Source organism: Cnephaeus nilssonii (assembly GCF_951640355.1).
Source record: "Cnephaeus nilssonii genome assembly, chromosome: 6".
Lineage (NCBI taxonomy): Eukaryota > Metazoa > Chordata > Mammalia > Chiroptera > Vespertilionidae > Cnephaeus > Cnephaeus nilssonii.
In genome coordinates, this window is record NC_137077.1 from 73731147 (window position 1) to 73749945 (window position 18799).

General features: G+C 37.1%; 1 protein-coding gene across 1 annotated transcript in view; it reads left to right on the forward strand.

The window, feature by feature from the left end:
- OTOGL (otogelin like) overlaps nt 1-18799 on the forward strand; it is a gene marked incomplete at both ends in the record, with an annotated part of 144717 nt that overhangs the window by 18543 nt on the left and 107375 nt on the right. Inside the window, 10 exons of the mRNA XM_079773801.1 lie at nt 1054-1259; nt 6723-6850; nt 7212-7318; nt 10621-10727; nt 10936-11061; nt 12276-12384; nt 14715-14761; nt 15219-15364; nt 16501-16624; nt 18223-18400. Of these exons, the coding sequence (XP_079629927.1) occupies nt 1054-1259; nt 6723-6850; nt 7212-7318; nt 10621-10727; nt 10936-11061; nt 12276-12384; nt 14715-14761; nt 15219-15364; nt 16501-16624; nt 18223-18400 (1278 nt within the window). The remainder of the gene's footprint in view (nt 1-1053; nt 1260-6722; nt 6851-7211; nt 7319-10620; nt 10728-10935; nt 11062-12275; nt 12385-14714; nt 14762-15218; nt 15365-16500; nt 16625-18222; nt 18401-18799) is intronic.

The following is an 18799-nucleotide window of genomic DNA, read 5'->3' on the forward strand; positions in this document are numbered from 1 at the left end:
CCATGTACCCATCCTTTTCTTGAAAAGGAACCCAGTATTTAGAAGTTTTGAGAGAAATGTGTAAATATACCTATTAACCTCCTGCCTCCCTCACATTATAGTTTATAATTTTCAGTTAGCATGGCTCTCATAATAACAATGATTTTTGCCTTCCGTGTCTTGAATTATTAGCACCTGCTCTTTTATGCCATATTGTGAATGCAAGGGGAATAGTGCTCTTTCAAAAGTATCCTAGGCAACTTCCTGTGCTTTTAAAATGTCCAATTGTTTAGTTTTCTTTAGTTCTCATATGTTTCCCACTTCCTCTGTACGTGCACATGCTTTTGAAAAATGAAAAGACTAGACGTTGGATCAGGAATTTAAATATTCAATGTGACCCTTATTTAAATAGCCCCAATTTTATGCTTTTTAAAAATTATGAATATAACCTATATGCAGTACTGTAGAAAAAAGTATTCTATATTCCTAATAATGTTCTTTGTAGCATAAAAAATGTAAGTGATAATCACGCCTTGACATTTTTCTTTTGGAAAACAATGACTTATGCCAAGGTGACACTTTGGGATAGAAGCTCCTATTTCCTTTCAGCCAAGATTAAAATAACATTAAACAGAATCGCAGCCTGTTTACATATTTTGACAATGTTTGTACTTCAAAATTTTGAGCAACACTTTTTTTAAATCTCAAACAATCCAGATAAAATTAAATACATTAAGTTCATTATTCAAAGTAGACATGGTTATTTTCCAGATTACAAAAATCACTGATATTTAGCAGAAGTGTGTTTTTGGTTGGTTGAAAGAATCATCCAATTATAAGTATAAAATCTAAATCAGCATGGAGAAACATATAATTTTTTTTTATTTCAATATTGAATTTTTCAAAAAATAACAAGATTTTCTATAGGTTGGTTGCTTGGTAAATCTAACTGCATAGTTTATTCAATAATTTTGAATAATAACTATGTTTTACTTAATTGTCTGTTACTATGAAAAGAATGATCTATAATTGATCCTTCATTATAATTAACCTGCCTTTGTTCCATTTTTCAAGTTTAACATTGCCTCAGACAATTGGACAGGTTTCTGTTGAGAAACTAGCTGACTACATTCTGGTGAAAACAACCTTTGGTTTTTCATTGGCTTGGGATGGAATATCTGGAATTTATCTCAAAATATCTGAGGAACTTAAAGGGAAATCATGTGGCCTATGTGGAAACTACAATGGCATTCAATCTGATGATTTCATCATCCAACAAGGTAAGGGGAGCAGAAGAAATGTGTGGATACTTCTGAGGTCTTTTTCCTTCACCAGTCAAGCTGTTTGTACCCAGAAGGGTACAACTTGTCCTAGGTTGGGTAAATTGGTAGCTATAACTTGCCTGTTTTAGAGATTTTAAGTGAAGTTTGAATAGAAAAAAAATATTTTTGTGTCATGCTTGAAAACCATTAGTTATTTTATATTTGCAAAATTAAGATACAGTAATTACTCATGTAACAAATATTAATTGAGCATTTACTTCATGTTAGGCACTGTTGTAAGAGCTTGGAATACATCAGTGAGTAAAACAAAGACTCCTTCCTTTTTGGGACTTACATTTTAGTGATTCAAATTCATTGGGGCAAAATTATTCACTTTTGGACAAAAGCTATTTTGCACCCAGTCTTGATAGGAATAGAACAAATGACTGCCAAATAATAGTTTTGCAAAGATATTTAAATGTGAACAGTATTGTAAAAGTTGAATAACTTGGAAGTGTTTTATTCCGAATAATGATATCTCTGTCATCATTTATCTATTTATTCAAAGTCATGAAACTAATCTCTGTGAGCTATTAAAAATGTGTTCTCATACTTTGGTTACTAGTTTGTACTGGCAATGGAATAAGAGAGTCACAGGACGCAATCACGATTTAGGTCCACATGGAGAGGTGTAATAAAAAGAGGACTGTTCTTAGGACCAGCAGACATGGTTGTGAATCTTGTTTCTAGTCTTAAAAGTCTTGTTGTTTGGGGCAACTCATTTAATCTCTCTGATGCTGTTTATTCAGCTGAAAAATAGGAATATGATAAGTCTGAACCTTAATATATATCAGGAATAATAAGAACATATCTTGATATTATTTACAATAACAGTTAATATAAGCACATAACTGTATTATTCTCAACCCTTACAACATTCTGTAAGGTGGGTGGTATTTCCTTAATTTTTTAATGACACAAGGTGGTCTGCCCAATGTAACACAGCTTGTAAAATGCTGTCAGGGTTGGATTACAGATCTGAATGTCTCCCAATCCTATGCTTAAGTAAATGTGTGAGAAATAAATTTTAAATCTGTAAAGTACTATATAATATTTTTTAAAAATATGTTTTTATCAATTTTAGAGAGAGAGAGGAAGGGAGAGGGAGAGAGAGAGATAGAAATATCAATGAAAGAGAAACATCAACATTAATCGGCTGCCTCCCGCATGTCCCCTACTGGGGATTGAGCCCATAACCCGGACACGTGTTCTGACTGGGAATCGAACCTGTGACCTCCTGTTGCATGGGTCGATGCTCAACTGAGCAACACTGGCTGGGCTATAATACATTTTTAATATTATGAAATTAATAGAGAAGAGTTGCCCACATGTTGTGTTTTAAGGCACAGTGAAAATCCTACTTAGAGTCTGGGTTCTGGACTCAGACGCTGATATTCAAATCCTGCTTTGCCATTTATTAATTTTCTAAGTTTAGTGATACAGTGATAGTATATACTTTATAGAGTTGCAAGGATTAAAAAAGACAACCCATGCAAAACATTTGGTACAGCGTGTAGCACATAGTTAATGCTAAATACCTTTTAACTAATTTATAATTGCTTTCACGTGGTCTCAATAAAACTATAATGAAGCTGAAGTAAAAATGTTCCATTAAAGACATTTAAGAGGACCTTGTTAAATGCACACATTTACCCAAGATGCATAATGCATCATCAGGATTAGATCACTGGTGGCTGGGGTAAAGGGCAGGGCTTCACGGAGCCAATTTCCTCATATGTACAATGGAGATAATAATAATGACCCTGAGACCTTCCAGCCTGTGAAGATTAAATAAGAAAATGTAACTGAAAATGTTCAAATTCTATGAGCACAATGCAAGTACACTCACAGTATTGATATTCCCATGAAATGGTGTTTTGCATCTAATTGGAGATTTAGAGTGAATTTTGCGAGTAGGGATTTAGACTCAAGCAGAGTCAATCAAATGGTGATTATTAATTTCTTCTATATGAAAGCGTCACACACACAAAATAATAACACTCAATTCAGTTCTCTGTATTAGAGTCAGAAAAGACTGCTGTCGGTGGCTCTCCTAGGACATCCGGGAACGTTGTATGGAAGTCTGGGTCTAGACAGAAAACAGCATGTATTCTTGTTAGGATTTGAGTTCAAAGTCAGACAGACTTTGATAACCTGGAATATAAAATGTTTGCTCACAGGGAGATAACCGGGCAGCAAAGGGGTGTCAACAAATTATAAGCGGAAGAAGACTAGCAGGAGGCAATTGGACTGAATTACGGAGGCCTGGCAGTAGGCAAGAAAGGCCCCAGAGAATATGTGGGAAGAGCCTAAAGAGAGAGTTCAGCTTTTTCACAATTTTATTGGTGCACAGTATAAAGCAGAATTAATTAAGAAACTAACTTACAATAATTTATAGGGATGTGACAAGAACCTGACCTCCACTTTTCTTCCATGTGCTAGTAATGCAAGAAATTTTCTACAGGTGAGCTGTGTTACCTTTAGCTTTAAGATCCTAAAGCTAAAATAACTGTACTTTGAAAGTCAGTTGTACCTTTGCTGATTAGAGAACTCTTTAGAATCAGTGAGTTTAACTGAATGCCATTGAATGCATAATTTATTAAAAGTGATTAAAATTGTATTTCTTTCTGCATTCCTACTTTTTCTTCAGGAATGACTTCACAAAGAAATGAGGCTTTTCAGAATTTCTGTGAATATAGAAAGATTTTAATTTGTTGCTAGTTGAGCTTCTGTTCCATAATTAATGTCTGTAGCTAGCTACACATTAACATAGAAACCCTGGTTTACCCTTCACTTTCTCAACATAATTGATAGTGCCTCACTTGCATTCTTAGAAATGTCACAATATGGACAATATTATTCTATTTGTAGCACCTTCTATATAAAACATTTAAATTTTAGTTATGCAGGCACTAAGATCACTAAGGGTCTCATAATAACCAACTCTTGTGACTCTTTTATTAACACAATAAAGTAAAATAGGTAAATATGTGTTGAAAAGCTGGAATTTAAGTGAACTTTAAGGGATTTCCCTGGTTATTTAGTTAAATTAAAATTTATACATAAATATTAAAATAAGTGAGACTTTAGGAAATGTTTTTAGTTCTTTAGACTTTTAAAAAATTATGATGTTTTAAAATGAAATGCGACTATAAATTTTCTTTAAAAGTACATCCGTTTTTCCTTTTTTAAAATCAGTATATTAGACTAGGTCCATGCTTAGTTGAGTGTGTAACATTTCCAACAATATCAAAGATAATGAAGTGGGCCAAACTGGAAAGCTCTAGGATTCTAATAATCTTTTAAATAAATATTACAAACTCCCTTGTATTTATTCATTCGCTTATTTAGCAAATGTGTTTGAGCACCTACTATATACCAGTTCCTAACCTAGAGATACAGCAGAAGGACAGCTTAGGGAAGCTCTCTCCCTTCCCATCGTAGGCATTACAGTGAAAGACAAAATAAAGAGAAAAATTAAAATATAATTTTTGTGAAAAATAGCAGCCATGAAAAAAAAATGAGGAAAGAAAGGAGGTTAAGAGTCATAAAACAGTGTGTGTTTGGTGATAGTTCAGGTCAATTGACAGAGAATGCTCCTGAGGAGGTCATATTAAATAGTGTCTCATATAACCAACTCTTGTGACTCTTTTATTAACACAATGTAGTAAAAATAGCTCCAAGACCAAATAAGGGAGAGAGCAGGGGTTAGAGTGATTCTGAAGGAGGAGGGCCAAGAGCAAGGCAAGTGCAGGAGGCAGCTGGGGATGAGTTTGTGTGAAGACTGGTGTAGGTTGAGCAAGAATAGGAGAAGGTATAGGAGGGGCTGGGCCAGGGTGGGGTGAGGTAAGTGGAGGAGGTTGGGAGTTGAAGGAATAAAGAGGCAAAAAAGTCTTCAAGGCCAAAGTAAAATTTGAGATTTTACAGTCAGAAAGAAAAGCATTTTTACTCCCACAATCTTCTCAACAGCTGGTAGTAGCACATGGACATCACCTTCCTATCTTGAAGAGAGAGAGAGAGAGAGAGAGAGAGAGAGAGAGAGAGAGAGAGAGAGAGAGAGAGGTGTCAAACATTTGGCTTGAGATTTTTTATTCTACTGATGTGGTAGCTATTCTTCAAAGGTAGACGTGTGGCTGTGTAATTTACATGGCAGAGAACCTAAAGCTCAAACCTAAGAGTAATTGTCTTAGATGGAACTTTGAGATGTCACCTTGTTCGTCTGAATGTGGGGCAGGATTAATTTTCATTGTCAAACTTGTTCTCAGGCCAGGTGCTGAGGCGATTTAAACTTGATCTGAGCAGAGAGGCCAGAGTGCTCACCGCCCGCTGTCTGTGGCTGTGTACACGTTAGCTCTGGAATCTTGCCCCTGAAATGCTGAGACAGTGTCAGGATTCTTAACAATCTGTCCTGAACGTGTTTAGAAACACATCTTATCACATTCCATTGAAATTAGTTCACTCCTTAGTCTTCTGTTCACCAGGTGTCTTTTTCAGTCTTTTACTGTATGTATGTCCTCTGAAATTTCAAGGGCTCAACACAATTTTTTTTATTGTTGTTTGGGTTAGGGTTAGGGTTAGGGTTAGGGTTAGGGTTAGGGTTAGGGTTAGCACAACCCTAGAGGCTAATTAGTACTTTACTAAAGTGTATGTTGTGTCACTCACTCTCAGTGAAGTTTTTCCTCTCCAATGATATTAATTTTTATTTGGTACTAACACTTTGTTCAATTTATTTTTATCATGCTAAAGGGATGTTACAGGGTGGGCAAAAGGAGGTTTACAGTTGTGAGTATGCTAAACACAGAGTTAATTCTTGTATTATTATTTATTAACTAGTAGCCCATTTGCACGAAGATTTGTGCAATAGACCTTCATTCACCTGGCTGCCTGCACCAGTTTTCTGCCGGCAACGGGGACCCAGGCCTTGGCTGTGGCCACCGCCTTCTGCCTTTTTCAGGGTCGGGGCTTGGCCCCGGGCGGTGGCCTTGGGCTCGGCAGCACCCAGCGTCCCTGCTACCGATCGCAGGAGCCGACCCCCAGTGGTTTCCTGTGATCGGTGCAGGCTCCCCGCTGGTGCCCAAGGCCGGGAAAGCCTCCTCCCGAGGCTTTCCCGGCCTTGGGCTCCGCCGCACCCCAATGTCCCTGCAAAGGTTTCCTGGTGGGCGTGGTTGGTGGGCGTGGCTTGGGCGTCGCGAAGGTGCGGTCAATTTGCATATTTGTCTATTATAAGGTAAGATTATTGTATTATTTTTCCATCAGGACAACTGTAAACCTACTTTTCCCAACCCCTGTATAGTCTCATACCACTGATAATTATCAAGTTATTGAATTTAACTTTTTGACCAGGAGTTCATGTTGATGAACTGTGTGCTTGTAGAAAGCGATCCTATTACACCTTTTTGTGTATGTGTTTGTGTGAAACAGAGGACTATACAGAAGACATTGCTATGTTTGCAAATAGTTGGTTGGTGCAAACTCCAGATGACATCAAATGCATACCCACACCCTCAGATTTTCCAAATCCATGTTCCAGCGGAATGCCAGCATTCGAGGTAAATTTGGTGTGAAAACTATGGGCATGTTGGATATAACAACCATATATTGTATTTGTATATTTAACATTAAGCATTTTTAATGCAAACACTATATTCTTAAACACTATTAAATTTAGGAAATGTAACTGCAATAGGAATAACTTTACAATTATTTCAGAAATAATGAATGTAATGTTTTGTAAAAGTAGCACTCATTACAACAACATGTAATTAAAAAATATTGGTTAAAATTTACAAGCAGAAATGACCTTCTGTTTCCCAGTAAGAACAGAATCTTGCAATTAGATCAGTAGAAAAAAATGAGAGTACATGCATATCATTAAATATGTTGTGGTGACCTCCACCTTTTTCTGCACAGGCCATCTTCTTCAAGTGTCAGATACTGTTGCAGTTCCCTTTTCTGAGCTGCCATGAATATATTGACCCATATTTATATATTGCCAGCTGTGTTAATGATCTTTGCAAGTAAGTGAAATGACTAGTATTTGCAATAAAATGTTCTTTATCCCAAAAGAAGAGCAAAAACCACTTTTATAACTTAGTCATCTCACCAATTCACAGAATATAATGGGAAATGTTAAAGCATAAAGTGTACTAGCAGCTTTTAAAAGATCACTGGATAACAGGTACAGTCTGTTCTATATAAGCAGCATGAACAGAATACAACAATTCTTAAGTATTTTTTATGCCACTGACCCATTTTGGGAATCGAGAGATGTCCGTAGACTCTTTTTCAAAATAATGTTTAAATGCACAACGTAAGTTTACAATGGAAACTATATTGAAATAGAGTTATCAATATAGTAAGCGAGATGATTTTTTTTATACCAGGACTTTTATACATGCATTTCAGGTCTAATAACTACTGCAATTTGATCTGGTGATGAGTGTAAATAATATTTTGAGATAGCTGCAACAAGTATGAGAAATTAAAACATGAAAAAATGACATATGAGATATATTGGTGAAAAAGTCAGAGATACTACTAAGAACATTGTGATATGTTCCCTAAATGTATAATTGAAGGAAATGCTAAATTTCATTTGGAGATTAGTGAAAATAAGCATGTAATATTTTTCCCAACCAAGGTCATAGACTCCCGCATTCTCTCCCAAGTTAAGGACACCTAGACTGGGTGGTTTCTAGGGAACAAACTCAGTAAGACTTCAAGAATATCTCAACAAATTTTAATAAATCTGCATTTTTAAAAAAAAATAAATGTAAACGGTATATAGGAACTTCGTCTTAAAAGACCAGTCTAATTTTTGGTTGAGTAAAACTACTTAAATGGCACTTTGGATGGCTTGTTAAGAGGTTTAAGTTAATTAAAGGTAAGAAAAAAGAGGGAAGGTGAGGTGGTATAAAAACTGCCTTATTTATAATTACTCTGCTTAGAAATATGACCACACCTCAAAGCAAGGGCTGCTGAGAAATGCTCTCTTTGGCTGGGCACCCATATGCCCAGCAAAAACGTAGAGGGTCTAATACTGAGGGGAAGAAAGGGAACTGGGCACCGAAAAGAGTCTCTGCGGCACACACTTGGTCTGAAATGTCATCATTGAGCCATTAACATGATATTTTGGTAGACTTAGGCTTTGGATTTTGAAACCGAATTGCTTTCTCCAGGGAAAATAAAAATAGAAGGCTAGAGAAGCATCCTTTACTGGTTGGAATCGTCTGATATGCTTGAGGTGGAGAGGCCAGGTTTGGGGGCACAGCAGACATAGACTACCAATAGAAGGGCATTATAAATCAAGTCAGTGGTCATGGGTGGAATGAAAGCCCAGTTAGCCTTTCATCCTCTTTGTATACCACCTAGGACCAGACCCACCTACATTCTCTCTCCCCTAAAGGAGATTCTCTTCATTTCTTATGTAGCAGAGGACTGCATCACACGGACCCTAGAGCATGAGAATAGCATTGCCAATCTGCTGAACTCAAGTTAATTTCCTGTCTGAATTGATATGATAGCACATTAAATTTGATTCAACACATATTTTCTGAGCATCTGGTCTGAGCTGAGCATTGTGCCACACCTTGGAGAAGCAGAAACAATTAGACAATTTAGACAGAGACCCTGTCCTGGAAACTCAGATTCTGGGGGTGGGGGAGGGGGTGGGGAAACTGGCCTCCAGCAAGGACACAAACTCTGACCGCAAGCACTGCAATGCGGAGGAGAGATCGCTGACTTTATCCGGGAGTGCTCCACAGAGGAGATAACATCTCAGCTGAAATTTGAAGAATGATACAATTCCAGGCCTTGAACGGAAGCCCAGTTGCTACTTCTAAGAATGATAAACTTAACAGCAAGGAAATGGTTCTGCCACAACAAAGTCAATTGATTTAAAGACAACTACTCCTTAATGCTCATTTTCCTACTAAAGTTTACATTCAAAAAAATAGAACAAAAACCCTCATTTTTCCTCAGTAAATTGAGATAATAATTTCTTTCCTGCCTGATTGTTGTGAGTTTTCGTGTGGTACCATGTGTAACATGCCTAGCATAGATCCTAGAGTAACGCAGACACAATACATGGTAGCTATTTTATTTTATTTTATTTTATTTTATTTTATTTTATTTTATTTTATTTTGTTGTTTAATGTTGCAAATGGTAGTTATTTTAATAATAGTTGCATTGGGTTGGAAAACCAATATTGAGTTAACTTTCAAAGCCTCTATTAATTGTAGGAAACCATGCACATATTGTAAGGGAAATCATTCACTTCATGTCTTTCTAGCAATCAAATCATTTTAGCTTACCCTGTCTTTCAGAGAAAATTCTTGTCTGGAGGTTTAGAATATTTTCTCAGTTTCTGGAGTTTATGCTCAGTCCCCTTTTCCTTTTAAAGCTCAGTTAATTGGACCAGATAAGCCGCATGACTCCAATTACAGTAGCTCAGGATAAGCGCAATTTGAGATGGGTGGCTTCTACAATAGAGATACTGAAAAGGCTAAGGTTCACAAAGTACAACATTCTTAAGGTCATTATCCTGTAAGATAGTTAGCTATTCAATTTTGAGTTGGAATTGGGTTGAAAAACAAGGCCACTACCTTACTATAAACCCCGCTCATTTTATAGGTACCTTGTGGATCTGCTTTGGGAATTGGCTGACCTCTTCTATTTGTTTGGGGGAGCTAATAGAGTGATTATAAGAAAATAATTAGAGACTATTTACTCTTGGCAATATTATAAAAGTAACTATCTTTAGGAATTTAAACTTGAAAGAATGAAAAAAATTTAAAATCTTAGTTAAATGCTTTTTATTCAATATTTCAAGACTGCTGCAGGTTATTAGTATTGGTTTTATTCCTTCATGTAGAAGATCAAGATCATGGTATCTTTGAAATAATTTTCATATTTGGAGCTTTTGTTGTGATGGAATTTTATCTGTTCTAATGGGATTTATTAAATTCTACAAGGTCTGTGTTACTTTGTGTGGGAGCCAAAAAATACATACAAGAATTCTGGGAGGAATGTCAGAATTAAAATAGAAATCTTTTTCAGTATAGGGACACCCTTGAATCAAAAGAAAAGTGGTCAAATATTTTAAGACTGATGAAGACAATTTACCTAGGCCTTTTTAGCTGGGATCCCATGTTTATTTGTTTTCTGCATTATTATACATGCTATATTATGTACATGCTGACATCAGTTAGTGTTGGGATATTCACCAGACACTAAACATTTCTAGAGATCCGGAGCTCAAAGATGCGGATTCTGCCAGTATCCCTGGTGTGACTCTGGCTCTGTCTTCTCACTTTCCAGAACCGATGATGATGATACCTATTGTCGAGCAGCCACCGAGTATGCTAGAGCCTGTTCCCACGCTGGCTACCCCATTCAAGACTGGAGAGATGACTTCCCAGCATGCAGTATGGTTTCTTATTTTCCTAAGCCCTGTACTTTTGTTAATGTTAGGCTTATTCTAGTATTCAAAACTTCCCTGGGTACTCAAAACTGATGAATGGCAAGGATTTGTTACTGGCGCAGAAACGTTGGTAAACTTGCAAACTTTTTGAAATATTAATCTTCTTGAGGTGAATAAAGTTGGCTTACAGCATTCCCATTTGCCCATTTCAGCTGATAAATGTGATGATAGCTTTGTCCACCGGGATTGTATCAGTTGTTGCCCAACCACCTGCACATTTGAGAAACAATGTCTTGGGAGCAATCTCCACTGTCTTGATGGATGTTACTGTCCAGATGGTAAGTGTTCCATGAAAGAAATCATGTCTCCACTCATGGAAAATAGCATAGCATCCTGTGAGCTGAGAATCGAGTTGCAGCATTCTCTCCCAGAACACTAGGGCTGTTGCAATGTTCAGCCCTTGTAGGATCTGGTCCTTGAAGTGATAGGAGAAATGTCTGCTTTTCTTTAATAAAAAGTCTTATTGCTTTGTAAATTTCCCAGGAAATTTGGAATCTAGAGTCCTGGCTTAACCATGGCAATTCTTTTGTTCTCTTGAATATTTAATATATACTTAGCAATTTATGAAAGCAATTTTAGAAAAACAAATTGGCAGTACAAGAGTTTAGTTGTGATGCAGCTTTAACATTTGAAATTAGAAGTAACATAGCAGGTGATACAGGTGGGGTTTAAATTTAGGAATGACTCCTATGCCTATAGACCTTTTTAAAGAACACTGAGAATTCACTCAAATTCTTTTATTTTTACAGATTAAAAAAAAAATAGAATCCCAGATATGTTACATGAGTTTAGTACTGTCACTCAGTTAATATGAGTGAGGACTACTTGGAACCAGATCTGTTGACCTCAATCCATTGTTCTGTTAGTGCTGCTTACGGGTAGCACTTTGGATCAGTGCCAGGCATCAACTGTTTCTTACCATTCACTGATGAGATAAGGAGTTTGCACCAGAATATAAATTAATGCACCAACTATATAAGTCAATGCTTCCTTCATCCAGAAAGTCTTACTCAGACAAAAGGTCAGCGAATGAAACAGTGTGCTTAGTAGCACAGTTCATTTACATTCTGGCTCAACCGTCTTTGCTCATTAGAGAGAAGTAACGAATGCATTTCCACTGTACTTGCCCTTTGAGTAGCACCGTCTGGCTATTTATTATACATGTGATGATGGTGTAAGTATCTCATTGGTAAATGAACAGAGATTCAACCAAGAATAAACTTCCTTAGTTGCCTTTATTCTATATGGAGAACCTTGAGTTTTTTATGGTAAGTCATAGGATAAGAAAGTTGAAAATCACTGAAGTAGAGATTTGTAAGGTAGCTACCAATTGAGATAGAGCAAGGATGTTGGAAACCTCCTTGGAAGTAAAGAAATTTCTCTTTTATTATGTAGTGTAAGCAAGTATTTAATAAAAGTTGGTTAAATTATATTCAAAGAATAAATATTTATTATTTCTTTTGAGAATTTGATATAAATTTTTCTTCAATAGGCCTCATCATGGAAAATGGGACTTGCATCTCCTTGGAAAGTTGCCCATGTAGTTTTCATGGATTAGCTTATTCAGTTGGTTCCAAAATTGAACAAGAATGCACTGAATGGTATGTGATCAATGCACAGCCAATTATTTCTGGGGACCTGGCTGGGTGACAACTTTATACTAGTATAACATATGGTTAAAAGAATATACTTATTACTATTCTTCCAAAAATTCTAAGATGCATTTTATTTAAAGTTGGTACAGGAATGGGGGAACATTTGCACCTTCTTTTATAATGCAACTAGCAGCCCTGTGCATGAAATCGTGCACAGGTAGGGTCCCTAGGGCTGGCTGGTGATCAGGGTTGATCAGGGCCTTCTGGCTGCCGGCCACCCCCTTGTGGTCAGCGCACATCATAGCGAGCGATCGAACTCCCAGTCTCCTGGTCAAACTCCTGCAGGGACACTTTGCATATTAGGCTTTTATATACATAGATTCTTCTCACTTCTCTTGGCAGTTTCATAAAATATTTATCTATGTTTTATTTTCTTATTATTTTTGATCACTAAATTGCACATACTTATACTCTTAGAATTGATGGTTCTCCTGATCTTCTCTATTGAGTACTTTTTAAAAAAAATATGTTTTTTATTGATTTCAGAGAGGAAGGGAGAGGGAGAGCGAGAGAAAAAAACACACATTAATGATGAGAGAGAATCATTGATTGGTTTCCTCCTGCACACTCCACACTGGGGATTGAGCCTGCAACCTGTGCAGGTGCCCTGATCGGGAATTGAACCTTGACTTCCTGGTTCATAGGTTGATGCTCAACCACTGAGGCATGCTGGCCAGGCTCTCTTGAGTACTTTAAAAAGTGACTCCATATTGCCAGTTTTTGGCCATGATTAGAGACATTTAGAATTTCTTATTAAATTAGCTAAGACTATTATAGGCAAGGATTGCTCCCTCCAGTGCAGTCCTAAAAAGAAGCAGATATCATCAGGCTCCTTCCCCTTTGGTGTAAGTGTATACAATGGAAATGCAATTGGATAACTCTATTCTTAAATACCGACTTGAGTTTCTGCCTTTCAGAGACTGCTTTTGTCCTCCCAAACTAATATCGTCTTGATGGTAGAAGGTAGAATTTATCTTATATAAAAATGTATCTTTTCTCTCTTTAATGTTTGATGATCTTCAGAACCAATTTTCTTAATTTGTAGTACATGAGATAATTTATAAATCTGAACTCTTTATGTGTATTTCTCTAATGATAAAGGCAAATACTTCTCTGTGTGTGAGCTCTTTTAGTTTAAGCAAGGAGAGAAGGACCAAAGCAGAGGCTCTCTGTTTGATTAGTATTCACTTTGAATCATCTTTAGTGACTTTTAAGCCTGACACACAATCCTATATAATAAAGAGGTAACATGCAAATTGACCCTCACTCCATCATGCTGTCACAAGATGGCTGCGCCCACAGCGGAGGCAGGGTTCCTATAATGAGCGATCAGCAGAGACCTGAGGCTGCGTGGCACCGGGCTGGGGTGAGAGACCTGAGACTGCGCCCCTCCCCACCTGGTGGGGCTTGACGGGGGACCTCAGGTTGTACCCCCTGCCCTAGTGCTGGGCTGGGGGACCTGAGGCCGAACCCCCTCCCCAGCACCAGGGGACTTGAGGCCATGCCCCTGGCCCAGCGGGGCTTGAAGGGGGACCTCAGGCCATATCTCCTGCTCAGTGTGGCTTGACAGAGACCTTAGGCCGTGCCTTCTGCCCCGGCGCCGGGCCAGGGGACCTGAGACTGTGCCCCCTGCCCAGTGGGGCTTGACAGCAGACCTCAGGCCTCACCCCCCGCTCCAGCACCGGGCTGGGGAACCTGAGGGTGTGCCAGGGGACCTGAGGCTGCGCCCCCCCCCCCCCACCTAGCAGGACTTGACAGGGGACCTGAGGCTGTGTCCCCCACCTGGAAGGGCTTGACAGGGGACCTAAGGCTGCGTCCCCTGCCAAGTGGGGCTTGACAGGGGTGGGGCCAGCCAGGTCTGGGTCTCGCACAATTTCGAGGTGCATGTGCAATTTCAAGGTGCACGCGGGTGGTGGGGACTTGACTCTGGGTCCCGCAGTGTGCCCAGACTCTGACAGGAGGAAGATTTTCATATACATTTTACTAATTTTCTTTAATCTCTGACACGTCTATTATAGAGAAAGGGCAAATAGCAATATTAAAATATTTCCTCTAATTAATTCCTTTTTAATGTGCATGAATTTTGTGCACTGGGCCACTAGTAAATAATAATTTAGATGCTGGCCAGCACAAATTTAGCAGTTAATTGAACTTGTGTGGAGAGGTTTTTCAAGTCAGGTTATTCTGCGCCTATAAACATTATATATTTTGGTACATTGATGCAAATAATACAGTTTCTCTATACCAGTAGATTAATATTTTATCATTTTATTTAGTGTATGTGTTGGTGGTGTTTGGAACTGCACTGAGCATGACTGTCCAGGTAATCTTTTAACATGTTTTTTATTTTTTTTATTTTAAATGCCTCAGTTTTTTTGAAATTAAGGAACAAGGTAGCACTGATTTTTATGATGTCATCTCATATATAGTGAGAGATGTAATCATCTATAAATCCAGGTAGGCAGAGGATAAATGGAAAATTGAATAAATGATAGCTTTGAGCAGGCAATTTTGGTAAAAACTTATTAAAATAGTAAAAATATTACAAAACTTAAAACATGTGAAATAGCTATCATTTAGTAAACTTTAAATTAAATTGAATAACATAATTTAGTAAGTTTGTCAAACTAATTTTAAACATTTAGCTATTCTTTTTGATGCATGATTATTTACCCTAAGTTGACCTGCTTTTTTTGAGAATAAATAATTTCTTTTCCTCCTTCTCTCTCTCTTTCTTTCTTTCTTTCTTTCTTTCTTTCTTTCTTTCTTTCTTTCTGTAGTTCAATGTTCTGTTGTAGGTGATTCTCATTTTACAACTTTTGATGGTCGACATTATTCTTTTATTGGAATGTGTCAATATATCCTTGTGAAAGCAACTGGAAAGGAGAAATTCACAATTACCTTACAGAAAGCTCACTGTGAGCAGGTAAGAATATCTCAAAATGACCAGAGAAATGTTCACTTTTTTGACTCAAATTTTATATCCAGGTTAAGAATAGTAACCTGAGTAGGCATAGTTATTTTCTTCAAAAATAAAACACCATTGATTGCTAAGATGCATCATTCTATGTACTACAAAGAAAGAAAAAATGTTGATAATCTGTTATACTATTGATCATCTGATGTGTCCTGATTTCAGAGATATTAAAATATGAGCACAAATATGTCTTACATTAAATATTATATATTTCACTGCATTTTCTTTCTTTTAAAAATGATATCTGTATGTATAGTTTTTTTGAGCATTTCATGCATAATGACACAGTGGACCTAAGTTTCTGGTTACTTCAAAACTACTATTTTAAAGAAATGATTTTTATAGGATTGGCCAAGTTTCATATCATTCTAAATAAATATAACAAATTTCTTCGCATACGGAAACATTTATTTTAAGTCTTTTCTTCAAATAAACACATTAATAATTTCTAAATAAAGACACCTGGATCTTCCCTCTCTCTAACTCAGGTAGTCAAAATTTTGCAGAAATCATTAATTTTCTAGTTTTACTATAATATAAAATGGTTATTTCCAGTGAAAATTTTCAACTACTTTATTTGCTTTTTTCTCCCCATTTGATTTTTTCCTTTGCAATATGTCAGAGTCTGAATAAGCTTTTTACATAGAATCATAATTTTCTGTTTTTTTTAAATTGATTTTTATGTCTAATAAGCCACTTAAATGAATATAGAGAGGTACTTTAACTATAGCTATGAAAAACATATTTATTGGAACTAAATTGAAACCATTATTTAATGTTCATATAAAAAATATATATACGATGTATTTAATATACTATACAAAGACATTTTATTAGTAATGGAACTACATAAAATGGATTATATAGTAATCACTTTATTATATAAGTAATAAATAATAGTAATATATAATATTACTCAAGCCTTCGACATACCAGAAATTCTTATCTATGTGCATTCTTTTTTTTTTCTCTCCTCTTCTTTCACTCCTTAACTTTCTCCCATTTTTTTCTTCTATTGTCCCTGTCTCTTTCCATGTCTCTTTATCTCTCCCATCTCTTTAATTGGTTATTTAATTTTTATGCAGAATCTTGGCTTGGTCTGCCTTCAGTCTATAACTCTAATTCTGGATGATGATTTTGATAAACAAGTGACCCTTAGTCGGGGAGGACAAATCCTCACCAGTCCTAACCAAGGCTTCAATCTGAATGGTAAGAAGCAATGCTAACAGAGTACTTTCCTTCCAATAAAACAACAAAACAACCTAAATGGAGTCTTCTCCCATTGGCTGCTTATCCTGAAATTTGAGTGTCTATGTGTTGTCAGATCCTCAATCGGACACAGTAAAGACCACCATGTTTATGGGACCTAGTGTTGACCTAGTGTTAAGTGGAGTTTGGAAGGGGAGCTATACAAGCAAACAGCCACTTATGTAACATACAATAAACTCAAAGATATGCATAGGGACTGGGGGGGGGGGGGAGTGTCTAAATGAGTGTAACTCTCCCAGCCTTGGGGTGGGGTATGCAGGTGTGGTAAGGAATATTTTCTGAAGGAGATGATGCCTCATTGAGCATTTAAAACTGAGGATTGCTGGGATGAAAGAGATGGTGAAAGTGCTCCATGCATAGCAAAGAGCTATGGAACTCTGCAGTATGTTTAGGGGGAACTATAGCTAGTGTGGCATTGCTGAAGCCTGAAGAGGGTAAATGGAGGCTATCCAGAGATGAAAATAGGGAAATAGGTGGGGATGAGACTCCCAGAAATGTCCCAGTTTGTAGAAATTACATGGTTATTCTACTGATTATCATGCTAAGAAGTTGAACTTGATATAAAATTGAATATGAGATTATCATTATTTTACCAATTTTTATGAATATAAATGACAATCTTATGTGGTTCAACCAAAATAAATAGCCGGTTTTAATGGAGACTGATAAAATGTTGTTGTTTTTTTGGTTTTTTTTGCGGGGGGTAGAATACTAAAACAATGTCAGACGTTCCTAACTAACATGGAGAGCAGGTAGAATGTTATTAAAGTGGGGCATGCAAAGAATGAAGAAGAACTGATCTAAGGCAGTAACAATAGAGATAGAAAAAAGAAGATTGCTTAAAATATTATTTAAGAAAAAAATGGTCTGATCTTGGTGATGGATTGGATTGGGGTTGGTTGGAGGAGCACAACAAAGGATGAAGTGATCAAAGAATGATTCTCAGGTTTCTGGGTTTGGTGATCAGATGATGGCAGAAACCGTGAGAGATACTGGAGCAACTCTTCTGGGGGCAAAAGTCATCAGTTCAGTCTTGAACACAAGTTTCTTGTCTTTAAAGGTATTTCATAAAATCCGTTTCTCAAGTGCTGTGCTCCTCCTTTTGCTGACAGGCTCAAGGGAATGGGTATTTTTGGGGAAAGTGCTACTTCCTTATTGGATCATAAGGAGTTTTGGGAAACACACACACACACACACACACACACACACACACACACACACACACGTTGAGGAAGAGAGATCAGATTTCAAATGTCTATGGACTGTCCAAAGGTCTGACAACTGAAACTACATGTGTACCTGACAATCTATTAAACATATCAGCTTAGGATCCAGAAAGGAGGGACAGAAAGGAAATGGGAGAAAAGAAAGCTGGCACAAGGTGGCAAACATTGGGACTGGAGCCCAGGGGCGGGAACTGGGACCCTGCCTCCCCATGTCCCAGTCTCTTGGGAGGAGAGTGCTGATGTTGTATGCTAGCATTTAAGAACACTGCATATAAATCTCAAGGCTGACTTATGTATGTTATTTTCCTGCAGGAATTGTTGAGATTCAAACTCTGTCATCCTTATTTATCCTTCTAAAAACCACATTTGGCTTAAAGATTCTGTTTGCTATAGATGGGGAAAGAATTTATATTCAGCTCACCAGTACATGGAAAAGAAGAACACTAGGTCTATGTGGCACTTTTAATGGGAACATAAGGGATGATTTTCTGTAAGTATGATTTCTGTAGAGCTAACATGATTTAGTGACTAGTAATGTAGAGGATATAACTATTTTCATTAAAAATGTTTGACCATAATATAGCTTAGTCACCAATGTTCCAAGAGCTTCAAATGAATCATCATATTTAAATTTTATAGCCATCCACAGATTTGCATCAGTTGGTTTTATAGAGAAGAAAACAACTGAGGCCAAAAGGTGGCAAATAAATAGCTCAGAGTCACTTAGCTCAAGTAGAGTGGAGCTGGGCTTTGAATTTAGATAGAGTGACTCAGAGCTTGTGGGATAACCCACAGGCTAACTACCTGTTATACTCTCCCCTGCCACCTGTCAACATTAACAGTATTTTTTATCTTAATATCATTTGGTACCAACAATAGTAAATTATAC